Genomic DNA, 22,775 nt, shown 5'->3' on the forward strand with positions numbered 1-22,775 from the left:
CCTCAGTGTGCCTGTATTAAATGAACGTCGTGAATGGTTTCAGTTGTTTTGATGCTTAATGTTTGTCCTGAGTAATACTGATATGTTTTCTTCTTTTTCGATGCTTCATATGGGAAATGGAATTTAATGGAAATTTTTCCCAATTATCAAATGTGGAATAAATGTACTTATATTTGGAAACAGGACACAACTTTGAATATTAGTAGGATGCGTTTTGGTTTTTTTTTAAGGCTGTGACACTCGATATTTAAAAAATGAATTTGTGATAGGAATGTCGAAACATAAAATTATTTACTCTGGTTAGATGTTTCACATACACGTATTCTTAACGTTGCATTCAGCTCCCAGTTTTAGTTCATTTGCTAGCAATTACTACAGCCTCTATGTTGTTGACCTTAATTTTCGCTTCTTTGCTTTGGAAATAAGTGGTTTTTACACAGCAAATGGAGTTTGGGTAAACAAACATTTAAAAAGTAACAAGGGGGCTTCCCTGGTGGCGCAGTGGTTGAGAGTCCGCCTGCTGATGCAGGGGACATGGGTTCGTGCCCCGGTCCGGGAAGATCCCACATGCCGCGGAGCGGCTAGGCCCGTGAGCCATGGCCGCTGAGCCTGCGCGTCCAGAGCCTGTGCTCCGCAACGGGAGAAGCCGCAACGGTGAGAGGCCTGCGTACCGCAAAAAAAAAAAAAGTAACAGGAATGTCAAAATCTCAGAGCATCAGAAATGTTGGGGGGTGGGGTGCTCCCCAAAGTGAATGTATATAAAGACCAAATACTTTTAAAAGCCTCTTCAGTGAACTATTTCCAGTACGCATTATGTTACTTGCAAGAAAATGCTAACGCGAGAATCTATCTTAGCTTTGCTTTAATACTCCTACAACAAGCCTCTAAGTGAATGTTCAAGATAGCAACAGAATGAAATAAGATGATAGGTCATTCCCATACCCTAGATCTGAAAATAAAAGTGAACTGAATAAAACATGAATACAAATATTCATATTATATGAATATATGAACTTGAATATAAAATAAATAAATGATATTTACTTATTTGAGTGTTTGGGTTTGTGTGTGTGTGTGGCTTCAATACTTGGCATTTCCTTTGTGCCCCTCATTGTTCTAAAGGCTTTTGTACGGCAACTCATTTAATAAAATATTTTAATTTTTACTGATAGTAAATGGTCTATCTCGGCCAGGAGCTGGTTCTTAATATATTTTTTAAATTAATTCGTTTTATTTTTTGGCTGCAGTGGGTCTTCATTGCTGCGCGTGGGCTTTCTCTAGTTGCAGCGAGCAGGGGCTACTCTTTGTTGCAGTGCACGGGCTTCTCATTGCGGTGGCTTCTCTTGTTGTGGAGCACGGGCTCTAGGTGTGCGGGCTAGAATCGCATGCCCCCTGCAGTGGAAGCCCAGAGTCTTAACCACTGGACCACCAGGGAAGTCCCCGATTAAGTATATTTTAAACATCCTAGACATTCTATTAGAGTATTTATTGAACAAATAGTTCAGAGCATCAGTAAGATTATAATGAATACCTTTCTCGAGGGCCTTGGTTAGCAGATAACAAAGAGATAGAGAGACAAGGAAAACTCGAGTCAATTGCAGAATCAGATAATGTGTATAACATGCTAAGCTGCAGGGTGAAGATATTCAGAGCAGCAGTAGTTTAAAAATGATTAATGAGGTACATCTTATGTGAAATCACCTGGTCTTATGACCAGCAAATACTAGGAGCTTAAGAGTTGCTCATAGATTCTGCAGCTGAAAAAGCTCCATGTGGATTACAGGTTGTTGGGACAGGGCTGAAGGAAGAATCAGGACTTGAGTATGATGGATGGGTAGAAATTGAGTGGATAGAGCAGCGAGGGAGCATCTGAGATGGAGAGAACTTCGTCCCAGGCATTGCGGGAAGCATGCTGCTGATGTTGACAGAACGGGGAGTTGAGCAGGATCTCCCAGAGAGGTGACATGAGAACGGATTGTGAAGGATATTAAGAGTGAAATGGGAGAATGAGCGTGATCCGCATGAAATGGTATTGAACCTACTTCTCAAAAAACTTACACTGGGAACGTGTTTTATTTTTTTCGAAGAGGGTTTCAGTCCTTGCCATAATTCTTTTATCCCTTTATAGATAAAAAAAGGTAAGGCTATACAGTGTTAAATTTCCATTAACCTGGGACTTCCCTGGTGGTCCAGTGGTAAAGAATCCACTTTCCACTGCAGGGGATGCGGGTTCCACCCCTGGTCCGGGAACTAAGGTCCCACATGCCGCGGGGCAACTAAGCCCGCGCACCACAACTACTGAGCTCGCGCACCGCAACTAGAGAGCCCACGTGCCCCAAACTGTGGAGCCCACGCTCTCTGGAGCCTGTGTGCCACAACTAGAGAAGAGAAAACCCGCACACCACAACTAGAGAAAAGCCTGCACTTCACAACTAGAGAGAAGCCTGCATGCCACAACGAAGAGCTTGCACACCTGAAAGAAGATCCCACGTGCCACAACTAAGGCTTGACACAGCCATAAAAAATAAAATTTAAAAAAAATTTTAAAATTACCATTAAGCTAAAATGGCCGTGCTGGATGTGGGAGAGCTAAGACTGAAGCACATTTCTATGAATTCTTTGTGAATTCAGTGTCCTTGCCAGTGTGCCGTATGATTTCCCTCCTGGTTTATGTTAAACGAGCTCTTTATTGTTAGCCACTGCTCTTGCCTGCAGAGCTAGGCTGGTGATAATGGGTTGGGATAAGGTGATAAAGAGCAATTGACATGAAGCCTCAGTGTATACTAGGGGCCCAATAAGGAGAGGTGGGCCCAGGGACCATCTAAAGTGGGCAGCCATGTCTTCACCATCTATCCACACAGCCAGAGACATGTACTAAGGCAGGCCAAGTGTTGTTACTTCTTGCATATTCCTCCTTTCTGGGTTAAATTCCCTCCTTTCTGAATGATAGGTTGTTTTCATTTTCTTCCATAAGGGTTTGTGAGTAGTAAGTTCTTTATTTGTCTGAAATGTTTTTATTTTGTCCTCACTCGAATGTGATCGTTTAGTTAGGTATAGAATTCTAAGCTGACAATGATTTTCTCTAAACATTTTGAAAACCTCATTCCATTGTCTTTTATCATTGATTGTTCCTTTGGGAAGTTGGCTAACTGCTTAACTGTGTTCCTTTTGTGGGTATTTGACTGTCCTCCCTAGCTCTTAAGACCTTATCATTGCCTTTGGTGTTCCGTGGCATCACTGTGATATTTCCAAGTACAGACTTTTTGTTTCTTATTTACTCTGCTTAGGGTTCACTGGGGATTTGTTCCTTTCATAAATGTAGGGAAACTCTCAGGTGTTAACTCTTCAAATATGCCTTTCTTTCATTCTCTTGAATTGTTGGTTCTGGGGCTCAGATACGTATGAAACTTCTCACTCTATTCCCCATGCTTCTTAACTTCTTTTTCCTTCATTTCGTTTCTTTATCTCTATATATTACACTTTGTGTAACTTTCTCAGCTACTTCATGAGTTCTCTTCAATTATTCTATTATTTAACTGATTTATTAAGTTTTTAAATTTCAATGAGTGCATTTTTTATTTCTGGAAGTTCCATTTGCTTCTTTCTCAGATACACTTCATCTTTATAATGTCTTTCATTTTCTTGTGATTTCTGTTGCTTCTTTTATTTCTTTAACCCTTTTAAATGTTCTTGTTTTATATGTTCTTTAAATTTTTCTTTTAGCTCAGGTTTTAAAATAATTAATTAGTTTGTTTGTTTATGGCTGCGTTGCGTCTTCGTTGTTGCACACGGGCTTTCTTTAGTTGTGGCGAGGGGGGCTACTCCTCATTGTGGTGCGCGTCCTTCTCATTGCAGTGGTTTCTCTTGTTGCGGAGCATGGGCCCTAGGCACGCGGGCTTCAGTAGCTGTGGCTCGCGGGCTCTAGGCACGTGGACTTCAGTAGCTGTGGTGCACGGGCTTACTTGCTCTGCGGCATGTGGGATCTTCCTAGACCAGGGCTCGAACCCATGTCGCCTGCATTGGCAGGCGGATTCTCAACCACTGCACCACCAGGGAAGTCCCTAGCTCAAGTTTTTATGGTGATAGTTTTTCTCTCTACTGTGTCAGCTCTCACAGTAGTTTATTTCCTTGTGCATTTATGATTGTTAATATTATTATTTTTTGTATGAGCATACCTTCAACAGGGATGGGTTTTTCCTCTGGGAATCCCTTAAAAGCAGGATTGTGGGTGTATCCCCACTCCCATTAGGGTTTTGTATTTATTTTGGCCAGACAACCTGGGGCCGATTTTTGTGTTAATTTCTTGTGGTGGAGATTCTTGCAACACCTTTATGGTACACACAGGCTTAAGGTTTTGTTTCTCAGAGGACACTCGTACCCCACTTCATCTCATAGCCTGATACCTAATCAAACTTCTTTGCTGTCTTCTTTGACCACTAGAAGTTTTGCTAGGTGTTGCCCAGCTGAAAGAATGCAGAGAAAAGTAGTACTGTGGTCAAAATTCAGGAAGCGCCTGTAATCTTTTATCTTGACCTATTAAGAATATATTACTGAAAGTAACTTCTGTAAGATTTTTAGTATTAAACATTCCTGATTAAACATCTATTGTGACTTGGGTACTAAGGATGAACAGCTGCTCACCAAACACCTCAGATTTCTCTTTTTTTTTTTTAAACTGAAGTGTAGTTTTTTTAATAATGTTTCATGTGTACAGCAAAGTGATTCAGCCATAAATATATATATATATATACTTTTACAGATTCTTTTCCATTATAGGTTATTACAAGATATTGAATATAGTTCCCTGTGCTATCTAGTAGGTACTTGTTGTTTATTTTATATATAGTAGTGTGTATCTGTTAACCCCAAATTCCTAATTTATCCCCATCCCCTTTCCCCTTTTGTAACCATAAGTTTGTTTTGTGAGTCTATTTCTGTTTTGTAGATAAGTTCACATGTCTCATTTTTTTTTAGATTCCACATATAAGTGATATCATATGGTATTTGTCTTTCTCTGACTTACTTCATTTAATGTGATAATATCTAGGTCCCTCCATGTTGCTGCAAACGGCATTCTTTCATTATTTTTAATGGCTGAGTAATATTCCAGTGTGTGTGTGTGTGTGTGTGTGTGTGTGTGTGTGTGTGTGTGTGTGCATATATATACCTCAGATTTCATGGTATTTCATTTCTTTCTCTGGGGTATATAACATGATTAATTCTTTTACTCTTCTAAGGAATATATATGTTTTGTAGAACTGCATTCCGGAGTGCTTTCAGTATTTTTGCTCTTCACAATAATGCCACAGCCGTAGAGAATGGTGATCATATGGGCATCAACTTTCCAGAATCCAGGCTGTTCTCTTCAACTGTGCATGTATGGAACCTTGTGGTATTAACCTTGTGCATGTCATATTTTGGGGTGACGTTACTTATTAAGGGGAGAAAGGGAAGAGAAAGAGATCATCAATCTCAACCTACTATAACTGAAAACTCAAGACCCTCGCCAAGAATAATGTGTTAGAAGCCAGGGAGGAGGAGGGGGCAAGTCTTGGAGACCATGACCATGATTTATATTTTACCAAGATCTCTGAACTCATACCAAGTTCGTTTTCACCAGCTTAACTTGGAGGTATGCCAGCCTTAAGAGCAGCCATATCAGCAGTGGCTTCTGTTTCAGCAGAAATTGTCACTCACCTTCTAATTCTACTTTTTAAATAAGGCAACTGGGGTATAGGGAAACAGAAGGCCTTTTCTTAAAACTGTTTAGCAAGTGAATGGCCCCTGAGGGATTGAGATGCTGGTCTCATTTGCTATCTTTCCATATTCTCTCCTTCTATTTCAGCACTAAAGTAACCTACAATGCTGGGGCTAGAAGTTGTAAGCCTGTTTCAAAAAAAAAAAAAGAAATCAGGAAATGGCTGGAATATTTCAAGCATATTTCTTTGGTTAACTTATTTTGAAGTTTTTCTGTGTTCTGTATTTTAGCTGCCCTTATAATTTATCAGAGACAGACTCATTGTTTTGGCAAGTCCCGGCCTGGAAGTCTCCAACAAAAACTCACGGTGCTCCTCTGTCGGAATAGGAATTTTTAGATGCATTTTAGTCTTAAACTTGAAAATGTATGCTAGATGCAACAGTTTGCTGGGAAATTGAAACAATGCCATTTATCATACAACAACATTACTCCAGACAGAGAGCTTTTCCATCTCTTCCTTTGTTAATATCCCTCCTACTATATCTTTCAGAGCTCTGTGTGTGTGTGTGTGTGTGTGTGTGTACCTCAAAGGCAAGCCATACCTCTTCAATCTTTCACTGTTGTTTCTGGAATTCTGCATTAGAATTTGCCTCTTTCACTAAGCTTTTTGGCAAAATAAACTAACTTTGTCACTCTTTTCAGAAGTGATCATTATTAATGTTTTATTTTTATAATAATGAGATTATACTGTAAACACTGTTTTAGAAACTTGAAAAAAATTAAATTATATATAGCTTTCACTTTCCCTTATTAAATACTCTTTCACATTATTTTTCTTCCAGGCTACACAATAGTCCATCAAGGGTATGACATATAATTAACCAATCACATTACTGGACATTGTCTCAAATTATTAGCTATTATAAACAATACTGTGTGGATATCTTTTGTGAACACTGAAAATGATTTCATTAGGATAAATTCCCAGAAGTAGAATTGCTGGGTCAAAGACTAGGGTGAAATCAGTTTTACTCCTAATCATTGACAAATCATAGAGAAATTCAGTTTACCAGTTAGAAGTTCAGGGATTCTCAATAGATTGCTGTTTTTCTGGTCTCAAAAATATGTAGAGGAGGACCTGGTGGCGCAGTGGTTAAGAATCCGCCTGCCAATGCAGGGACACGGGTTCGATCCCTGGTCCGGGAAGATCCCACATGCCGCAGAGCACCTTAACCCGTCCACCACAACTACTGAGCCTGCGCACCTAGAGCCCGTGATCTGCAACAAGAGAAGCCACCACAATGAGAAGCCTGTGCACGGCAATGAAGAGTAGCCCCCGCTCACTGCAACTGGAGAAAGTCCGCGCGCAGCAACGAAGACCCAACGCAGCCATAAATAAATAAATAACTTAAAAAAAAAAAAGTACATCCTTTATTTAAAAAAAAAAACAAAAAACCTAGAGGGACTTCCCTGGTGGTCCAGTGGTTAAGATTTCATGCTTCTACTGCAGGGGGTGTGGGTTTGATCCCTGGTCGGGGAACTAAGATCCCACATGCTGTGTGCTGCTGCATCGGGGGTGGGGGGGACGACACACCTAGAGAATAGGTCACAATATCCAGTGGCCCCTACCTCTCTTGTATGCTGTGAAAATGTGTGCGTTTCTTCTCTTGAACCTGGCCACGTCCAAAAGGAAAGGTGCTCCAATCGTTGGAGCTACTGGTGACTCTGAGACTCACCATCTTTGCCAGCTGTTGATTGGGGATCATTGTAATGTGGTGGTGTCATTTAATGATGTCCTTGCAGCTGTGTTCTTGGAACTTTCCGGTGAATTTCCCAAGGCTGCTCTACCTCCTCTCAGTGTTATCTCAGATCCCACTCCACCTGGGAAGGACACTAGGTTTTCACTATGACCAGTGTTTACCAGAGGGTGGAATGTGCAGGGACTTCTACTTTCTAAACCTTACAATTCTGTAAATTTGAATTATTTACAGCAAGCATATTTTTGTAATTGGGTGAAAAAAGAACTAAGATGGAGAGAGGCCAGATAACCCAGGTTATTAAATTCGTAAGTTTGATTTTATGCACAATATTAAGTCAGCAGCTCAGGTAGTTGCAGAGGGGTGAATCGAGAGCCAGGTGCCCTGCTGGATTCTTGCTGTGTCTCCAGCCCAGGCTCTGTGCCCTTTTGGCTGGATTTCGGGGCTGGTGGTCAGGCCATCTGCCCCCTAAGTGGAGCTGTTGCAGGTCACAGGCTATTGGATAATAAATATGGACAGCCTAGCTGTGGTTCAGAATAGTAAATTCAGAATAAAATCTCAATTTAGCCCTCCTTTCCCCTCTGGCCTAAAATACAATTGATCTCTTCTTATGATAATGATGAAATAAAATATTGAAAGTCCAGCTGCTCCAGAGAACATTTACTGCTGTTGGAACTACCAGTGATGAAACATTTTTCACTGTGCTCCCCAAATTTTTGGTAATCAAGTGGGGCCTTTCTAAGTTGTTATATTCACATACTTCTAATCAAGGAAAAATTTGACTTTCCAAAAGCTAGGAATGCTGCTGCAATAAATAGTTTATCATTTAAGGAACAGCAGTGTATACAGTCCTGAGAAGTCTGAGGTCATGTTCAAAAATTAATACATCTCGGGCTTCCCAGGTGGCGCAGTGGTTGAGAGTCCGCCTGCCGATGCAGGGGACACGGGTTCGTGCCCCGGTCCGGGAGGATCCCACGTACCACGGAGTGGCTGGGCCCGTGAGCCATGGCCGCTGAGCCTGCGCGTCCGGAGCCTGTGCTCCGCGACGGGAGAGGCCACAACAGTGAGAGGCCCGCGTACCGCAAAAAAAAAAAATAATAATAATACATCTCATTATGTATTTAATAATAAATATATAAATAGAACCAGTCCTTATTTGGTCATTTTGTTAAAAGGTCAAAAGCTATAAGCAGCCCTGATAAAAGATGTGAGGGTATAACCTAGTAAGTATAACCCTATTCCCTGTGTGAAAGTAAACACATTCCTTAGTATAGCTCATTTTCTCTGTTTATGACAATTGAGACTCAGCCAGCGGTGTTTTCTTCTTAATATTTGAAATATTAAGGAAAAAGTAATAGCGAATTGAACAGGAAATAGCTACACATTTTGGCCATGCTAATCATCTAAATTTAACTAACTAAATGGATTTTAGTATTTTTGTCTTTAAACCTGTGAGGATTTAGAAGCATTGGGCTGCAGCTCAGTTTCTAAAATCTTGTTTTCTTTATTTAGAAACTGTAACTCTGACCTTTTAGGCAGCACAGCTTTATTTCCATAGGATGTTGAGTTAGAGGTGTTAAGAATTACTAAGCAGTGAAGTAGCGCTTAAGCAATACATACTTAGGCCTATTTGGATTTATTTGGGGAGAGTCCCAAGGATTTGTCAAAGAAATTCTGAAATTTAAGTTCAGTCTTTCTGATTGACAGTGAAACTGGTGTAGTTCTTATTTAAAGATGTCTGTGAATTACAGCCTCAGGCAGTTGTGGTCATTCTGGACTTTTTTAGAATGTTATCTCTAAATTCTGTAACTCTGAGTCATTAAAAAAAAAAAACCCTCTGACCTTCTCTCTGCCCTACAGTAATATTGCTATAAGATGCAGTATCTTTTATTCTTAGAATGAGAACATGAATGAAAAGAAATAGCTAATGGTCTGGCTGACAGTAGAAATACTATACCTCTTTAAGATAATAGTTGCTATTTTCAGATGGACTTAAAAAGGGAGGAGAAGTGATGCTTCTAATCTTCATGTAGCCTTAGTCATTAGGAGATACACTCTCGAAAATATCTAGTTACTTAGCGGTTACTCCAAATAAGTTTTTGAAAATACTTTTAAAGATATTTTTAAAAACATATTTGTAGTAATGAGTAACTGACTCAGCACTAGTTTTAGAGAGAGACTCTTGAAGTTCCATCGCAAAATAAACACAGCAGCTTACGAAACAAAAATAGATTTGCACAGTAAATCTTGGTCAGAACAATGGCACATTCCTGGGCCTGGATTCAACAGTGGGTATTAATTCAAAGCAGCTGGATGCTGGGATTGAGAGTAAGATAGTCCCGTCTTCCTGCGGTGGCCTTGCAGAATCTGATGTGCGACAATATTTTGCTGCTTTTAAATGTTGCTTTATCCTTTTAGTGAGTCAGAGAGAATCTGCAGAGGTACAGAGGCTTTTGCAACCTCAGGTCCAAACTTTTCCTTTCAAGAAAACTCCCAGAGAGATCATGCTTCCTTTACAAAAGGTAGACCCATTCCCTCTGGAGTCTGTTTTCTTCTACTCAGCTCACTTTCCAGGCTGGATTTTATCCATGTTCTTCCTTATCTCAGTTTCTTCCATAGTTTACTGGTCACCTAGTTACATTTCAGGAATGCATTGTGCAGGGCACTGTGAAACTATTATGAATTAATATTAATTATTAATAGTTTAATTATTATGAATTAATATTAATAGTTTAATTAATATTAAACGATTATGAATTTATATTAATAAAAGCAATTATATAGCCAAAGCAAAAACATGATTAGAGATTCTGGGGAGTTCAGAGGTTAGAGGATGACGACCACTTCCAATCAGATGGTGCTGGGGTACCTCTGGCAGGCTCACCTCCAGTTCTCATGAGTAAAATATTCCATGGTCGTTATGATGGCTTGACTGTCAGGAAACATTAATCTGCTTATGTGGGCTGTGTGTGTGTGTGTGTGTGTGTGTATACACACATAAGTGCATATTTAATGATGACATTCTGATCTCTGTTTCAGAACTAAGCTATTTTAAGTTTTCACCAAATTAGAATCATTTCTGCAAAATAAATAAGGAGACTGTCCATCTTGCTACTCTCCTTACAAAAGACATGACGGAACCTCCCTCCCCTGGGATTTTTCTGAGACTTGTTTTCTGAGGAAGTTTTGTAAATGAAAGAGAGAATTTTTTAGAAGTGGGAGGTTACCTGGGAATTTCCTTGTATGTTATTTTTTTTTTCCCCATCGTCATAATAGAATGAGAAATGATAAAATTCTAGGTAATTGAAAGAGTTAAAAGGATTTTTGAGTTGGTTGCATCAGGGGAACAGATGGAGTGCACGTAGGTGGGGAAGCTACTATTAAAGTGGAGGAGGGTTACTGTGTGTTGGAAAGGCATGGATTTTGCGGGGTAGCTGGGGACTCAACATGCTGGGGACTAGCTTACGTATCTGCTAGTGAACACAGTAAAGCGGAAGCCAAAGCGTATGGTCAGGAAGGGAGTTAACAGTCCGCTGACAAAGAGGAAGAATGCGGCAGCTGAACTAACTGAGGGGAGGTGAGAAGTTGGTAAATTGGTTTTGAGGTACCTAAAGGTCTTAAGAAACTAAGAAGCCTCAGGTAATAAGGAAATCAGTTTGGAAATATTAATATTGTTCCCTGCATTTGGGAAGTGTTTACGTATGAACAGAGAAGAAAATAAAGGAAGAAGCTCTGAATGACCACCTCGGGCTTTCACGGATACACAGATGAGCGAAGCATATCAAGGAAGTGAAATCAGGTTAAGCCTTCAAGTCACAGAGGCAGGAAACCAACGAAGGACATGGCGGTGCGAAGAAACCGATCTGGTACCAGTGATCAGACAGAGAATGGGACAAACGACTCCAGCCTTTCTTCTTCGTGTTGGCATTTGAACGGTTCTTTGTTTTTTCTTTTTCTTTTTTTAAGCAGTTAGGTTCAGTAAAACAAGACAAAACAACAAACAAAAGTTGCCTTGGGTATGTTGGAACAAGGCCCTTTTCCTGTTGTGTTCTTGGTTCAGTGTGGTAAGTTTGCCCAGTATACAGGCCAAGCCATCTCTTCATCTGGCAGGGAGTAGTTGTTGCCCTGCACGGACCTCAGATTGTCTTAGAGATTCATGAGATTGTATTTATCAAGGCGCCTCCAAGGTGCTGGAGGAATCTGAGGAGCTGTTACCAGCATAACAATCTGGGCTATTTGTGGAGGACTTTCGACTTTACAGACATTCTTGTTTGAACTTTCAAATCGATTCTGCAACTTGTCACTAAGAGCCCCTTTCTTGCCTGTGTGTAATTAGCCAAAAAGTGAATGAGAAGAGAGAAACAAATGTATGAATTCTATTATTATTTAGGAGAAAAGCAATGCAGTAAAACACAAATTAGCACGCGCGCGCGCGCGCACACACACACACACACACACAAAAAGCACAAAGAGAACACCGTACTTACTGCTTCTTTAAAGTATATTCTGAAAATAAACATAGTGGAGAGTTTTAGAAAGGTCCCTTTAGATCAGTGGTTCATGTACCTTTTTAAAAAATATTTATTTATTTATTTTTAGCTGCTTTGGGTCTTCACTGCTGTGCATAGGCTTTCTCTAGTTGTGGCGAGCGGGGACTACTCTTCATTGCGGTGCGCGGGCTTCTCATTGCGGTGGCTTCTCTTGTTGCAGAGCACGGGCTCTAGGCACGCGGGCTTCAGTAGTTGTGGCTCATGGGCTTAGTTGCTGCGCAATATGTGGGATCTTCCTGGACCAGGGATCACACTCGTGTCCCCTGCATTGGCAGGCGGATTCTCAACCACTGCATCACCAGGGAAGCCCCCAATATGCCTTTTTAATTCATGAACTCCGTTGAGAATTGGATTAAAAAATTTATAGATCGCCTGTCCCCTCCTCAGGATATAAAAAATATGATCAGCGGTTCCCATAAGGGAACCTAAATCTAGGTAACATAAATGTGCGAATTGGGCCAAGTGCAGACAAAAAAGAATGTTGGCACATGTGTCAAACTAGAAAGTAATACCAAGTTAAGACAATAGAGAATGTTGTGTTTGTGAAAAATTAGGGTGCACATCCTTGCCTAAAGTAAATTCAAATTCTAAATAATCTCTTTCTCCTTTTTCTTTTTTTTAAAAATTGAATTGCAGTTGATTTATAATATTATGTTAGTTTCAGGTGTACAGCATAGTGATTCAGTATTTTTGCAGACTATACTCCACTATAGGTTATTACAAGATAATGGCCATAATTCCCTGTGCTATACAGTATATCCGTGTTGCTTATCTATTATAAATATAGTAGCTGGTATCGTTAATCCCATACCCCTAATTTGTCCCTTTCCCCTTTGGTAACCACAAGTTTGTTTTCCAGCTGTGAGTCTGATATTCATTTGTACTATTTTTTTTTAGATTCCACGTGTAAGTGATCTCATACAGTATTTGTCTTTCTCCGTCTGGCTTATTTCAGTGTCATCCATGTTGCCTAATATTTTCTAGTGTCATCCATGTTGCCACAAATGTCAGTATTTCTAGTGTCATCCATGTTGCCACAAATGTCAGTATTTCATTTTCTAGTGTCATCCATGTTGCCACATGGATGACACTAGAAAAATTTTCTAGTGTCATCCATGTTGCCACATAATATTTTCTAGTGTCATCCATGTTGCCACAAATGTCAGTATTTCATTCTTTTTTATATCTTAGTAATATTCCATTGTGTGTGTATATTTGTGTGTGTGTGTGTGTATCACATCTTCCTAATCCAGTCATCTGTTGATAGACACCTGGGTTGCTTCCATGTCTTGGCTATTGTAAATAGTGCTGCTATGAACATTGGGGTGCATGTATCTTTTCGAATTAAGGTTTTCATTTTTCTTCTGGATATATACCCAAGAGTGGAATTGCTGGATCATATGGTAGTTTTATTTTTAGTTTTTTGAGGAACCTCTATATTGTTTTCCATAGGGGCTGCACCAATTTCCACCAATAGTGTACAAGCGTTCACTTTTCTCTACATCCTAACCAACATTTGTTATTTGTAGACTTTTTCCTGATAGCCATTTTGACAGGTGCGAGGTGATATTTCACTGTTGTTTTGACTTACATTTCTGTAATAATTAGTGATGTCGAGCATCTTTTCATGTGCCTGTTGGCCATCTATGTGTCTTCTTTGGAGTAATGTCTTTTCAGGTCTTCTGCCCAATTTTGGATTGGATTGTTTAAACAATTTCTTTTTAAAACAGCATCTGCTAAATACAACAAGTGGGAGGTAAATTTGATCCCCCAGTTCCTCCAGTTTGCAATCCTAGGTTTTTACTTATTATGTGTAAACATGGGGGTATTCTCATTTTTTGCCCTAAGGCACGACAACAAGCTCAAATGCGTCACCAAATGGCAGAGGACAGCAAAGCAGATTACTCATCAATTCTGCAGAAATTCAACCACGAGCAGCATGAATATTACCATACTCATATTCCCAATATCTTTCAGGTAAGGAGTTCAGATCTCTCAGATTTGCTTTGCTTAGAAAAATGTTGCCTTGGAATCATGATTTCTGGGCTTATATTCTAAGTATTGATATAATTCTAAGTTTCCTCTAATTCAAATCATTTTTTAAAACATTCAGATCAAGCACTGACTGACATTAAGATGAAATATAACATGAATCTCAAGATTAATCGATAGCCTTTGCAAACTTCCTTGGCTTGCCCCTGCAGCCATTCTTGGTCAGTCTTAGAACTGTGATTCTCAGATGAACACTCTTCTTGCTAAAAGGACCATTCTGGTTACAAAAATTCCAACTTAACCTTTAGGAATCTAAGCAGCATTGAGACAGGTGTAGGATTTGAATAGATGACAGTTCTTTCCTTTGGATTGTTTTTCTTTTGGCTACTTTAGGTTGTCAAAAATCGTATGAGAAAAGATACATACATTCCCACTCTGGGAATTTTTTACAACTTAAAGTCCAACTGTAGAAAAAATAATAAATGTTTGTGTCATAGTGTCTACATAGCAGATAAGAACCTCCAGCTTGTAGAAGGCAGGTATACTAGTTAATGTAAGTCTGTGTTGGGTCAAGGCAGTTAAACAAATACCATGCTTTCAGTAAAGGACAAAGCAGTGCCTCAAAGATGGAGGAGATGTTTAAAATCTAATACCAAATGGTGCTAATAGTAAAACTACTTGAGTTTCGGGTTCTTACTGAAATTGGAATGGAATTGGGTAAAGTGTACATTTAGGCAGCCCAGCAATTCGTAAAATAGGTGTCCAGCTGGCTAAGGTAGAGGCGCAAGAAATTTACGGTTGCTGTAACTCTAACCTTTTTATAGGCCTATTTCCCGCCTAGAGAATTTTTTAGAGGTAACAGTGCTGCCAAAAAACAACTTCCGTAAGTAACAGTGGACCAAACTGGGGCTTCCTTGGTGGCGTAGTGGTTAAAAATCTGCCTGCCAATGCAGGGGACACGGGTTCGAGCCCTGCTCTGGGAAGATCCCACATGTCGCAGAGTAACTAAGCCCGAGTGCTACAACTACTGAGCCTGCACTCTAGAGCCCACGAGCCACAACTACTGAAGCCCGTGTGCCTAGAGCCCGTGCTCCACAACAAGAGAAGCCACCGCAATGAGAAGCCCGCGCATCACAACGAAGAGTAGCCCCCACTCGCCACAACTAGAGAAAGCCCGCGCGCAGCAACAAAGACCCAACGCAGCCAAAATTAAATTAATTAATCTTTTAAAAACCCAGAAAACAGTGGACCAAATTAATTTTATGCAACTTCTAATGTTTCAGAAAATACAAGAGATGGAGGAGAGGAGGATAGTGAGAATCGGAGAATCAGTGAAGACGTATGCAGAGCTGGATCGGCAGGTGATTCCAATCATCGGGAAGTGCTTGGATGGAATAGTAAAGGCAGCCGAGTCAATTGATCCGAAAAATGTAAGTACTGTAGTTTGGACTTAATTTATAACTAAGAGTTTGCGGTCTCATTATTTCCCTGCCCCTTTCCGCAGTGACCATATTTAATCACCTGAAAGTACTTGCTTTCAGTGGTCACAAATACTTTTCAACAGTAGCAGCACCATCTTAGAGGTTTTTAATTCAGCCTTCCGTGTTTTGGATTAGTATAGTCACTGGCACACCTAGGATTGTAGAGCTGAACCTGCTAGTATAGGTTTAGGTTCATATAACAATGGCAATAGTGTCTTAAGGTGGTTTATTTTTCCTTCCATGTAAAGATGTCTAGAGGCAAGAGGGTCCAACCCATGGTATGGGCAGATGGTCCGCAAGTTCTCAGTGACCCAGGCTTCTCCTAGTTCACAGCTTCTGTAGCTTCTGTAGCTCCAACCATCACATCCAAATTCCAGAAGACGTTATATAGAGAAGGGCCCATGCCATCTTTTTTAAGAGGCTTCCTAAAATTGCTCCCTGTACTTCTGTCTACATCTCAAGAGATCTCAGAGGTCAAAACTTAGGGGCAACCTCCTGCTGTACAGAAGACTGGGGAGTGAAGCCTTTTTGCTGGGTGGCCATGTGCCTGACTTAAAATCAGGGTTCTTGTTACTAAGAAGGAAGGGTGATTGGCTATTGCAAGACAATTGACGCCTATGGCACACCTACAAAATCGGTGTCAACTGAAATAGCTACGGCAAATTAAAATGTGGGCTCACTGTAGGAAGTTGAGATTTTTCCAAATTGTCTTCTCTAGTAGTTTTTTTTTTTAAGATTTATTTATTTTGTATTTATTTTTGGCTGCATTGGGTCTTTGTTGCTGCACGTGGGCTTTCTCTAGTTGCGGCAAGCAGGGGCTGCTCTTTATTGCAGTGCGTGGGCTTCTCATTGCGGTGGCTTTTCTTGTTGCAGAACACGGGCTCTAGGCACGTGGGCTCAGTAGTTGTGGCTCACAGGCTCTAGAGCACAGGCTCAGTAGTTGTGGTGCACGGGCTTAGTTGTTTCACGGCATGTGTGATCTTCCCGGACCAGGGCTCGAACCCATGTCCCCTGCCTTGGCAGGCGGATTCTTAGCCACTGCGCCACAAGGGAATTCCCATCTAGTAGATTTTCTAAATCAGATGATCATTGAGTTAGAAAGTTATTACAAATCACATGTGCTTTTGTAACAGTTTAACTATACATCTATCTATCTTTGGCACGATAGTTGCCATTTCTTTACACATTGGTCTTCACCACCTGACCCCAAGAAGATTCTGAACTCAAAGTTCCTAGCAGGGTGCACACCACAGAGTAGGCAATCAGTTCACTGATTTATTCAGCAAACATTTATTGCACCATTATCACCGGACACCATCTAGGTACTAGGGACACAGTGGAGGAAAAACAGAAGGGAGCCTACATTCTAGTAGAGGAGAGACTGTGAACAAATATATACATAAAGAAAAATTATTCAATAAATTCATATCTTTGAACCACAATTAACCAAAGAAATCAGAGAGATTATGTACTCTTTGCTTTGACTTTGTGTATGCCAAATTGCTTTAAGACCTTCTGATGAGAACCGGTTTTTGTACTACTGTATTTTTCAAGGGAATCGCATAATAAATGGCCCAGTTTTTCTGCTTTTAGCAAAGTCATTCTTAATTAATATTTGTTTCTGTAAATGTAGAAAAATGGTTAATTATTAAAAGTATCTTCAAATCTCAGCTAGACATGTAGCTTTACAAATTATTCTTTCTAATGATAAAAATATTACTAGAAAAAAATATTACTAGAAAATCTATTATTAATCAATATAACTTATTTAGAATATCACCTGTATGAGGTCATCATAGTTCATTGTGTATAAGGTATTTGCATGCATTTGAACGTATTTGTGTGTGATGGGTGTAATTTCAGGATTCACAGCTGGCCATAGAAGCTTATAAGTCCGGTTTTGAGCCGCCTGGAGACATTGAATTTGAGGATTACACCCAGCCGATGAAGCGCACTGTGTCAGATAACAGCCTTTCGAATTCCAGAGGAGAAGGCAAATCAGAGCTCAAATTTGGTGGCAAATCCAAAGGAAAGTTATGGCCGTTCATCAAAAAAAATAAGGTACTGATGGCTGGACCCAGTGTGAAATGAGTGTTACAAAGTGTGGAGACGTTCACTTTATCTTTTAGTCTTAAAGGAACGAAGATTTTAAGCTTGTTTCAGAATGCAAAAAAAAAAAAAAAAAGCTAGTGTGCTATTTTATTTTAAGACAGTATCTCTGGTGATGGTACCTTGGCCATGGCCATGTGTCTTATTTCAGACGGCTTATTACCTGCACCGTGTCACCCACACTAACAGATTACTGACCTCTGGCTTTTGCATCATGCCTTTCACTCCTAAGTCTCCTAGATTGCTGGTTACCTGGGCTGGGAGAAGGGAAATTGTACAACATTTCTATAACCATGTATCAGCATATCTAACTGAAATTGTTTCCATGGGTTAATAACTTGGTTTCCAACTCATGTTAACATATGTATCCATGAACATTTTTCGTTTTCTTTTTATAGTGTGATACGTAAGTGCATGACAGCATTAACATAGGCATAAAGTATGATCAAGGCGATGTGACTGCTGTAACCTCAGAATAATTTAATATTTCAAGACTGTCTTTGCTGTTTTCACAACCGTAGCATTGAAGGACTTTCATTTTCTCCCATCAAGCTGTGTTAGTTTAGGTGGTTTAGAAATATTTACCCTTCTGGCTTACACTGGTTTAGAGTAACTAATTAGAACGGTAGTTTGCATGTGGAAGTCTGCATGAGCTTCTTGTCAGACATTTCTTGCTATTCTTCTGTTGCTTTACTCACTAAAACTCCCACTTTCATCATATTCCCATTTAACGTATCCTTACGTATTTTCTTTTGGACCATGGCCTAAATATTTAATTGTTTGTGTTTGACTTGCTTTGGGTTTTCAGATATTATTTGATGCTTATTTTTGTTTTGTGTCTTATCTTCTTGTTTCTGATTTTTTACTCTGTCACTGCTCCGTCTCTTACACGTAGCTTATGTCCCTTTTAACATCCCCCCATCAGCCTCCCCCACCTCCCCCTGCCTCTGCCTCACCCTCTGCTGTTCCCAACGGCCCCCAGTCTCCCAAGCAGCAAAAGGAACCCCTCTCCCATCGCTTCAACGAGTTCATGACCTCCAAACCCAAAATCCACTGCTTCAGGAGTCTAAAGCGTGGGGTAAGTTCTGCTCTGGAATCCTGTCTCTCTTGTGCGCTTTGGTTGCATGTTTTGTTCTGCATAACTTATTTTGTTTGTGAATGACTCCATTGTGTTTTCCCATAACGTAAAACAATAAGAACCTATGATTCATTATAGCCGGAAAGAAGAAGCGCCACAGAGAGGAAAGAAGGAAGGAAGCAGGATGGGTGGGGGAGGGGTGGGGAGCCAGCCACCCCAGAGTTCTTTTTGTCTGTAGCACATTTTGGATGGACCTTTCTCCGTTTCCCTTTCGAAACATCTAAGTCATTAATATTTTACCTTGATTTTACCAAAAAAGGAAACTTAGATTTCGTTTCTAAAGCTAGCAACATTTGAGGCGTTGGAAATCACTGTATAGTCAGAAAATATTTGCTTAATAATTACTGAAACAATGTGTAGTGAGGGTACTTTTCTCTGAGCTATGCCTCAGGGTTTGAGGCGAAATGGTATATGGGTTACAGCGGTTTCTTTAGCTATTTTGGTGATGTACAAGGTGTTGATTAAATATCTGATAACAGACTGACTGCAAAAAGGCCTAATGCAGTATTTATCTTAAAGGGGGAAGTACTAGCGGCTCACATTTACTGAGTGCTTGTCGTTTGCCAGACTCTGTTCTATGCGCTCATTTACTTTTTTCAACCACCCTATGAACCTAGGTACTAAGAGTTCTTTATTTTACTGATAAGAAAACTGGTGCATACAAAGATGGAGTTAGGAAGATACAGAGCCAGGATTTAAAGCCAGGGAGCCTGCTTATGACCTGAGATTCTGTGAGTCCATACTCAGGGAGAATCTATTATACCATGATTGACTCATAAGTGGTTGTTATTCAGACTCAGGTTTGCCATCCTAACTAAGATCGCATGTGCTTAAGTCACAAGGTCTTATGGAATTGATCAGCAATCCAAAGTAGATACCAGTTCGGTTTTTTAGAAAAAGATTGGAACAAGGTCATTCCTAGCCTCCTGAATAAACCTAAATGGTCAGTCTAGTCTAAGCCATCCCCAGATATTCTTTATAATGAATAATGAGTAAACAAACATTAAGTGCATTAACATATCCAGTAAGGTTTTCTTTTATCCTGTCCTGTGGGAGTTGAAATATAGTTGTAGTGGGATGTGTTCTTGTACAAATATAATTTTTACTTTTCCCTTCCTCTGTGTAAAAAAGTTGTAAATATAGTAGATAGCTACATTGTTACCTTTTAAAATAAGGGACAAAACCCTCATTTCTTTATATGCAGAGTTCCTTTAATAATGGAATCTCAAAGTTTTATGCAAAGAATGCAGTTGGTGGAATTATCCTGTTTTAAGGTTACCCAGCATATCCAGGTTAAGAATTCGAATTTAATTTCCTAAAGATTTCAAGAGAGGCCTTGTTGGAGGGCAGAATATAGCTTCAAAAGTGGATGATGAATGGTGTTGAGTTCTATAATTAGGTCTCCATTATGCTGGCTTTTAGAATTCTCCATCCATCTCTGCTCCTTGCTCATCGAAGAATTTTCAACATATGACTGTGTGTCGCTATACTAGACTATAGACTATAAAATTTGACATTAACTGTAAATCAGTTACCCCATCTCTGCTGCTTCCAAAACCTTCACACAGCACTCATTTATTATATTTATAAAAATATCTCTGCATTGTCTTTTGGAATCTCATAATGAAGGATGTTGAATATTCATGATTGTTTACCATTTGTGTATGTATCTGTTCCACTCTTCTCTCAACATCACAGTCTGTTGGTTGCACATGGTTTCTGAATCATGTTTCATGGTGTTCTCTAAATGTTTAGGAAGAGACCAAGAATGTCAGTAATCAATAAGTGTAAGAAAAGATGGCTAGGAAAAAATTAACACTTGAAAACAAAAAAAGTGAAATGAGAAACAGGTTATTCTGATTAATTAAGGGAACCCTATCCCATTTTTTAAAAAAAAATAATTAGCAAAAATAAATTTTATTTCTTACACCTCAAATCTGTGCTCAGCAAACTTCTATTTTTTTAAAAAAATTTCCTAAACGGTGAGTGTGTTTTCAAGAATAAACACACACACACACACACACACACACACACACACTAGAAGCATCAGTAAATAAATAGAAACATATTTTTGCTTCCCTCATTTTTCGTTGATCTGTTTTTAGGATCAGATTTGACGTACTTTTCTTCAGGAAGTAGCAGTGCAGAAAAAAAAAAAAAGGAAAGGAAATACATCATAGAAGTAAATGAGGAAATTTAAAAAAATCTGAAGTTTGGGGAAATAAATGTGATTTTAAAGCAATTTCAAAACTGAAGGTACATGTTTAACAGGATCCGTGACTAAAATGCTGCAGTCCTTGCTATTTCATTTATTCTACTTTTTAACTTTAAGACTGTTGCACCGAAGATAGGAAAAGGATTCTCGGAGAATAACATCTGTTTCAGATCCATATTTTACTCATTTGTTTCTATTATCAGAATGTATAAATCCTATGCAAACGTTTCTTCGCATAAATAATTTCGTTTCTGAAGAGCTAAGTAGGATAAATCTTTTTTGTTGTAAGTCATTCACATTTGTAAGCAAATGTCTCATTGAACATCTTTAAAGATTAGCATGCCACCATGATCAACCATTGTTTCACCTTTACTGAAGTCAAAGAAAAATGAAGCTAGATTGTGTGTTCTCAATTTGCAGTCTACAAAGTAACTTTATTGTCTTAACATTTCTTTTTCTGATGTGAGCAAGGGGCTTCTAAATCTACAATATGGACATATTTTCCCCACGTTTTAGAGTTAATTGTACGGAAAAATACCATCATTGTTGATCAAAAGATTTTGAAAATCCCTACCAATTGTTTGTCAGATGTAACTATCTTCTGATTACTTTCATTTTATTTATTTTACCTTGTTCTCTTGCTGATTATTGGCAGACTCAGTCTCTCTGTTTTCACAAAGAACTCATGAAGAGGACGATAGGGAAACCCACGTATGCTTTTGAAGCTAGGGATTATGTTGTAAGTTAACCTGTGACGGCTAGGTCATACGGTCACGGCACAGGCACTAACCCCTGTGACAGCACCAAGACTGGGGACCCAGATGCTCTCTGACCCGGACACTGGGAAAAGCCTCACTGTATCGATCCAACCACACAGGCTTCTTCTTCCGGAAAAGTTACATGGAAAAAGGAACCAAACTATCAAACTTCCTAAAAATGTCAGTGAGCTGATCTTGTGTTTTTCCCCTTTTCATTGATTGGGATTGCCGTCTGAGCTGTTGTCACTGGGTATGATTTTACGGCAGAATATTACCCCTAAAAGGCAGCTGGTCACGGGAGAATGACACTCTCGCAGACGGCAGCGTGTAGCACGCTTACCCACACCCACGTCTGAAACAGATGGATCCGTGGATCCGTAAGGGACAACCAAAAAACTCAGCGAAGCCTGAGCAAGGTCATAGAGCAGTGAAATGACTTTCCGTGGACCTTAAACCAGATCCTTATATATTCGTGTTCACTGTCCCCTTTCTTTGTACTTGAGGTTAGTACCTGTGACGGCCCAATAACACATGGATCCGCCAGCTCTGTGTGCCCTCATGTGTTATTGACACTCGTGGCTCCCCAGGCTCCGTAATTGTTGCCTGAAACTGACAGCTTTTTAGTTCTTCAGGTGTCTTGCAATGCACTTAATGCAACCTTTGAAAGTATTCTGTTGGCAGACGATTCAGTTTCTAATTTGAAATGATCTAACTGGCTGGCTTACAGCTTAAGACCAAACACCAGTTTATAATTGTTAAAAAGGATCCCATATACTGGGATGGTGCTTCTTGTAGATTATCCATCACTGTCCACTTCAGAAAAGTGAATTTGTCTGAGAATTCGATATTGCCTCTCTCTATTGGGATTTGTTCTCAATCCTAATGACTTGCTTTTATTATGAAGTGGTTATATTCCTATGCTCTTAGTTTTGATGTTAGAATTCTGTTTTTGGAATGCTTAAGAAAGAATATATTACTTTAAGCAATGGCAGTAGCCCATAGAAAGCAGATAGAGTGCTGAGTTCAAATCAGCGACATTTCCACAGTAACGTCTGAGAAACATTTGTATATGGTCGT

The 22,775-nt window shown here is 39.6% G+C and overlaps 1 protein-coding gene across 9 annotated transcripts in view; it reads left to right on the top strand.

Annotated features, from left to right (window-relative positions):
- Window positions 1–22,775, top strand: part of FNBP1 (formin binding protein 1) — a 141,112-nt gene that overhangs the window by 93,114 nt on the left and 25,223 nt on the right. For 5 of the 9 annotated variants that reach the window (XM_060154079.1, XM_060154077.1, XM_060154078.1 and 2 more), the window contains exons 7-10: window positions 13,854–13,982; window positions 15,281–15,427; window positions 17,342–17,539; window positions 18,483–18,665. In XM_060154079.1, the coding sequence (XP_060010062.1) occupies window positions 13,854–13,982; window positions 15,281–15,427; window positions 17,342–17,539; window positions 18,483–18,665 (657 nt within the window). The remainder of the gene's footprint in view (window positions 1–13,853; window positions 13,983–15,280; window positions 15,428–17,341; window positions 17,540–18,482; window positions 18,666–22,775) is intronic. The other 4 variants (XM_060154082.1, XM_060154083.1, XM_060154084.1 and 1 more) reach the window with 2 other exon arrangements.

This window comes from Lagenorhynchus albirostris, chromosome 7 (assembly GCF_949774975.1).
Source record: "Lagenorhynchus albirostris chromosome 7, mLagAlb1.1, whole genome shotgun sequence".
Classification (NCBI taxonomy): Eukaryota; Metazoa; Chordata; class Mammalia; order Artiodactyla; family Delphinidae; genus Lagenorhynchus; species Lagenorhynchus albirostris.